The sequence below is a fragment of the Dendropsophus ebraccatus genome, chromosome 14, assembly GCF_027789765.1.
Source record: "Dendropsophus ebraccatus isolate aDenEbr1 chromosome 14, aDenEbr1.pat, whole genome shotgun sequence".
Lineage (NCBI taxonomy): Eukaryota > Metazoa > Chordata > Amphibia > Anura > Hylidae > Dendropsophus > Dendropsophus ebraccatus.
Genome location: NC_091467.1, coordinates 38,344,721 through 38,350,720, shown reverse-complemented (window position 1 = coordinate 38,350,720; position 6,000 = coordinate 38,344,721). Strand labels below are relative to the sequence as shown.

General features: G+C 43.4%; 1 protein-coding gene across 1 annotated transcript in view; it reads left to right on the top strand.

Moving 5' to 3' along the window:
• The first annotated feature begins 557 nt into the window (after positions 1-557).
• CYTH1 (cytohesin 1) overlaps positions 558-6,000 on the top strand; it is an 88,722-nt gene continuing 83,279 nt past the window's right edge. Inside the window, exon 1 of the mRNA XM_069951995.1 lies at positions 558-780. Coding sequence (XP_069808096.1) covers positions 762-780 — 19 coding nt within the window. The 5' untranslated portion in view covers positions 558-761. The remainder of the gene's footprint in view (positions 781-6,000) is intronic.

The following is a 6,000-nucleotide window of genomic DNA, read 5'->3' as shown; positions in this document are numbered from 1 at the left end:
AAGCCCTTACATGGCTTGTAGATAGAAAACTGAAAGTGCTAGAGCTCTTAGAAGAGGAGGAGGGAATAACGAAAACACTAAGATCAAAATTTGCGCAGTCCACTGGGTCATTTTGGGCCTGGTCCTCAAAGGGTTAAGGGGTTAATTTAGTAATCCCACAATATCCTCCATGACATTGGTAAGGGTGTTAAGCCATTGCCATTATAGTATGTAGCACAGCATTAATGTGCGCAGTCTTGAGGTAGTTCTCAGCTTCCTTACAGCTCAGTACTTTACATCAGTACAGGAAAGACGTATCTCACCACAGTGTGTGGGCGCAGCTCTTACGAAGTATCTGAAGCGTACCACATTTCCACCCCAGCCTTATCAGCCCGGTCACAGTCCTATGGCTTCCTGTCATAACTCACGACGTAAAACTGCCGCCCATGTACCCTATCCCTACAGAGCTTTGTTGTGCTGAGGGGCCATCCCCTCCGCCTTATACTGCACTCCATGCCCTGAGCTCAGGTATTTTACAGCTACACTTCTCCCCCCCCCCCCCCATTCTACGTAACGGCCAGCTGCGGTGTGACAGGAACAGGGTGTGACAGCTCCGCCCTCCCCATCCAGGTGACGTGTACGCCCTTCCCCCGCCCACTCGCCGTGTTGGGACTCGTAGCTGTCATTACTTAAAGGCTTTAGTTGGGTGGCACCTGATCGTGTGCTCAGACTCTCGGGAGACTCGCAGTGCACACCGGAGCTCAGCCAGTCCAGCCGGCACCATGGTGTTAAATACAGATGGTGAGTGTGATTGACTTATTAATTGTATATTGAGGGGTATTACCTGTGGCACATACAATATTTTGAGGGGGGGGGGGGGGGGCTTAGCTCTTTATGGTCTGGAGCATGTGTTTGCATGTAAAGCTGAGCCCAGATAATACATAGTGAGTCATCGATCACCCTGTGACGTCATATTTGCTGTGAACTAGGTCACCATTACTGCATGAGTAAAACAAAAGTTTATTGAACCTAATTAGTGCATACATTTTCTTTTTCTCATTTTGACTCGAAATTTATTGTTTTTATTTATTGTTAAACAATCACATCTGTTGCCGCCTTTATGGAGTTAATCCAATAGCCATTGTACTGTATGGGCAAGTAGCTACGCTAGTACCTTGTAATCTCACTAGCCAGTCAGCATCCTGCTCTATAACTCTGAAACAGCTGTCTATGGAATTTTTTATCAGTTTTTGTTTTTCTTTTTGTGGAAAACTGTGTCCAGATAGCTGGAAATCAGTCGGTGATTATAGAAATATAAAATCTTCAGTTCCTTTTTTTTTTCAAAGGACCTGTAGATCTGGTCAATGAAATCTGCTCTAGAGGAGGAAATGGTGCGGACACTGAAAGGATATATGCGGCCCTATATATGCGGCCCGGACACTGAAAGGATTGACAGGCTTATCACTCTTTCTCGGTTTTAGCTGAGCTGAATAAATTAAAGTATAACTGTAAATTAACGAAAAATTTAACATACTGCAAAAACATGTCAAAAGTTTAAATCGATCAGAGTTCTAATGCTGGAACTTACTTCAGTCGCCATTGCAGGATTAGGCTGCATTCTCACGCTCCGTGTTCTGTCTGTGAAACACAGACGACACAGATGTTGAATGACCAACCTGGACGGTTTCCTTGCTCGGCATGATTTAGCAATAACATGCTGGCGGTGGGGAAACGGTTTGAATTTCCTTGGCACTGACAGAGCCGCACGGGTGGGGAAACAGTTCAGGTAAGGCATTCAATGTCCGTGTCATCCGTGTTTCACGGACAGAACACGGAACATGTGAATGCAGCCATAAGCTTTAATAACAGTGGCAATTTTCATTTATGCGTTTTTGTATTTTCCTTCTTACCTTCTAAGAGCTGTAGTGCTGCTATTTCTCTATCTACAGGGCAATGTAAGGGCTTTTAGTCTACCATAAAATGTATGCTAGAACCCCCAAAATATTATTTATGGGGTAAAATAAAAAAATGCAATTTTGTACGTAATGCACTTCACAGTAAAACTGACATGACATTTATTTTATACGTCAGTCTGTATACAGCAATAGCCACGTTTATATAGCATTTTTTATTTTTTACAGTAACCCTTTTTGTTGGTGATAATTATGATTAAAATTGGTCTGTTGTTACTTTTATAACTGTTTTTATTTTTTTACATATAGGGCTGTATAGGATTCCATTTTTTGCGCCACGATCTTTTTATTGGTGTAAAATTTGTGTGGATAGGACATTTTTACTACTTTTTTTATTATTGTTTTATATAATTTAACAAAAAACAGCAACTTGAATAACTTTGTACATTACAATATTTAATATGTTTATTTCTTTTAAAGGGGGTTAAAGGGGACCTATGAGCAGGTTAGAGGAATCAAGCGTCCTGATATCCCCTTATAGCGCTCTGGACGCTGAGGAGGAAGGTATGTGTGTTACCTTCCTCCTCAGCACCGGTCCTTGTTGTTAGGCGGAGTAATCTTCCGCGTCATCCGGCCTGCCCCTTCTAATGATGATCAATGGAGGGGACGGGCCGGATGACACAGCAGTGCATCGGAGCGAAGACTACTCAGCATGGGACCGGCACTGAGGAGGAAGGTAACTACCATACGCTATAAGCAGGTTAGATATGTCTAACCTGCTCATAGTTGCCCTTTAAATATTTATTGGGGGAGAAGCATATTTTTAATTTTTTTATAGAGCAGGAAAAACTGAGCAGATTGATGTATATCTTTGTGGGAAAAGATTCAGTATAACTTGTAAAATGTTGATTAAAATCTCTGCTTATCTGTGTTAAGGAGTCCAGTGGGCGGTGTCACTCAATGGACTGGACTCTTTAGCATGGAAACATCGGAGAGTTCAATCAATAAATTACAAGTTATACTGAATCTTTCCCTATAAAAATATGTCAATCTGCCCGGCTCCTTCTGCCCTAAAGCATAATGCTGATAGCTTGACTAGCATTTTCATGGGGCCAGGTTCCCTTTAAGTCCCTAGTCCCTTTAAGTCTAGGGGTTAAATGTATGTCTGGGTTATCCAGTCAAGTAATGTTGAATCATCGCTCCTCCTGGAGACTAACAATTCGCTACATACTTGTTGATATCTTTTTCAGTCTCCTTCCCCTTGTTCTGAGCTGCTGCTTTAAACTGTGTGTGAGCTGTTCGTTCTGTCTCCATTCTAATTCCTCTCCTCCCCCTCCCTTCTGAGATGGCCCACTTGAACAGTGTCCCTAGCCGGCTGTCACTGCCCTTTGTGATGCAGAGAGGATTAATCACAGCGAGGTCACCAGCAACTAGCCCTCAGATTAATCCCCCAGGTCAATCTGCAGGCTCAGAACTGGGGGAAGGTGTCTAAAAAGATAAATACAAGTATGGAACTAATTATTAGTCTCCGGGAAGGGGGATGATTCAACATGTATCTTACCTGATCCGAATACACAAAGTAGGTCTTGTTGGTGCCTAAATTCAATGTGTCAATGTCTATTTTTAACCCCTTAGTGACAGAACTCATTTTAGCTTTGAAAGAAAGTGCAGAAAAATTTCCATTAATCATAACTTTTATTTTTTCTTATGTGTGACTGTAAGAGGCCTTGTACTTTGCAGGGCAAATTGTAGTTTTTGGGGCATGCTCCATTCATTATCATTAGAAAGGGGTGGGCTGTCTGGGGGCGGATTGTCGCTAGGGGGGTAGGGCAATGCACCGTACCGCAGAGCACAGGTTGTTGAAAGACAAACGACTGCAACGATCAGCCGATATCGTTCATGTCGGCTGATCGTTGCCTCCTATTACACGGAATGATTATCGGCCGTATTCCGTTAATCGTTCCATGTAATAGGGCCTTAAGACTGTAAGCTGGCATGGCAACCATCAGCACACAACAATTTCTATTCCTGTGTGCCGATGGTGACAGGGAGAGCTTTCTCCCCCTAACTAATCCTTCACATGCTGGCGGTTACTACCGCTCAGCATGGGAAAGGTTAAAGGAGAAGTCCGGTGAAAATTTTTATTAAAGTATTGTATTGCCCCCCCAAAAAGTTATACAAATCACCAATATGCACTTCTTACGGTTAATGCTTATAAAGTACTTTTTTTCCCTGCACTTACTACTGCATCAAGGCTTCACTTCCGGGATAAAATGGTGATGTGACTACCCGGCTCCCAGAGCTGTGCGGGCTGTGACTGCTGGAGAGGATGATGGCAGGGGGACACAATGTGACACAGGGCACTGGGGGAACACTAAGCATCCCTCTGCCATCATCCTCTCCAGCAGCCACAGCCCGCACAGCTCTGGGAGTCGTGACATCACCATTTTATCCAGGAAGTGAAACCTTGATGCAGTAGTAGGTGCAGGGAAAAAAAGTACTTTATAAGCATTTTCTGTAATAAGGGTACAAACACACACACCGTATATGCAGGAGAAACGCAGCAAATGCGCAGCAGATCTGCAGCAGATTTGATGGTGCAGATTTAATGCTGTGTTCATTTATTTAGATCTTATCTGCTGCATATTTTCTGCATATCGCAGCAGTAAATACGCTGCGTATACGGTGTGTGTTTGTACCCTAAGGGTGCGTTCACACCTACAGGATCCGCAGCAGATTTGATGGTGCAGATTTGATGCTGTGTTCAGTTATTTAAATGAAATCTGCTGCGGATCTGCAGCAGAAAATACGCTGCGGATCCTGTAAGTGTGAACGAACCCTTAGTGTATATTAGTGATTTGTGTAACTTTTTATAGCAGGGATCCTGCTGCTGCAGTGTTGAAGAATGACAGAGGGAGCTCCCTCCCTCTGTCATTCTCTTTACATGGCTTGGTCTCTATAGATCGCAGCATATAAAGTGTTAAACAGCTGGAAACTGAATGCTTTCCATTCCCAACAGTTGAAGCAGGGTCCTGACTGTGTGTACATACGAATATGCTGATATGTACCTGTTGCAGCAGAGTTGCTCATTCCGGAGCCAATGTTCTTATTTTTCTCAGTGGCGCCATTAAGGAGGAATTTGTTTAGAAAGAAATGTGGCAATTAGAGCACTGGGAGCATTTCTCGACACTGTAGCACCACCTGCTAGCTTGTGCGGCTGTGCCTGAGATGTGGCTCCTTATGCATTTTCATCTATGCATCGGTAGGTGGACATGGGACATACAAGCCAGATGGTGGGGCTGAGTGCACAAAACGTGCTGCTTAGCATATTCTTTCTAAACAAATTTCTCCTAAACAGTGCCATGGAGAGAGGTAAGAGGACAGAATGAACAGCTCTGCCGTAACAGGTATATATCAGCAGGTTTATGTACAAACCTGCTGATAGTTTCCCTTTAATTTAATTAAGAGTGAATATGAGGTATTATGGAGGAATATGGGCATGAATACACAATCAGCAGGTGGGAATGTTTTACATTGAGGAACATGTCTGCCTAAGGGTTCATTTATCTTGACAGACTATCTGACAAAGATTTGAAGTCAAAGCCAGGAATTGATTTTAAGAGGAGAAATCTCAGTCTTTTCTTTATGATCTGTCTAAAGTCTGTTTCTGGCTTTGGCTTCAAATCTTTGGCAGATAGTCTTTCTGTGTAAATGACCCTAAGGCCTCTTTCACACATCAGTATTATACTGCCCACAATTAAGGATCCTTAATTGCGGGCAGTATAGTACCTGATGATTTGAATGAACACATCCAAATCCTGTCCTGGATTACTGATGTGTGATTAGGCACTTATAGATACCCCCCCCCCCCCCCCCCCCCCAACAATAATCATGCCCATCAACTCATGTTCACGCTTATCTGACAATAATAGGGGGTTTCCCATATCCTCCAGATTCAGTTCAGCACCATTGCATCTTCTCTAACTTCCTGGTTTGGCATGGGGGAAGCGAGGACTGGATGCAGCGGTGCCGAGCTGAATCAGCTGTGCATCGCTGTGTCTCCTACTGAGCTTACACTTATTGGTGCGTTTACACAGAGATTTATTTT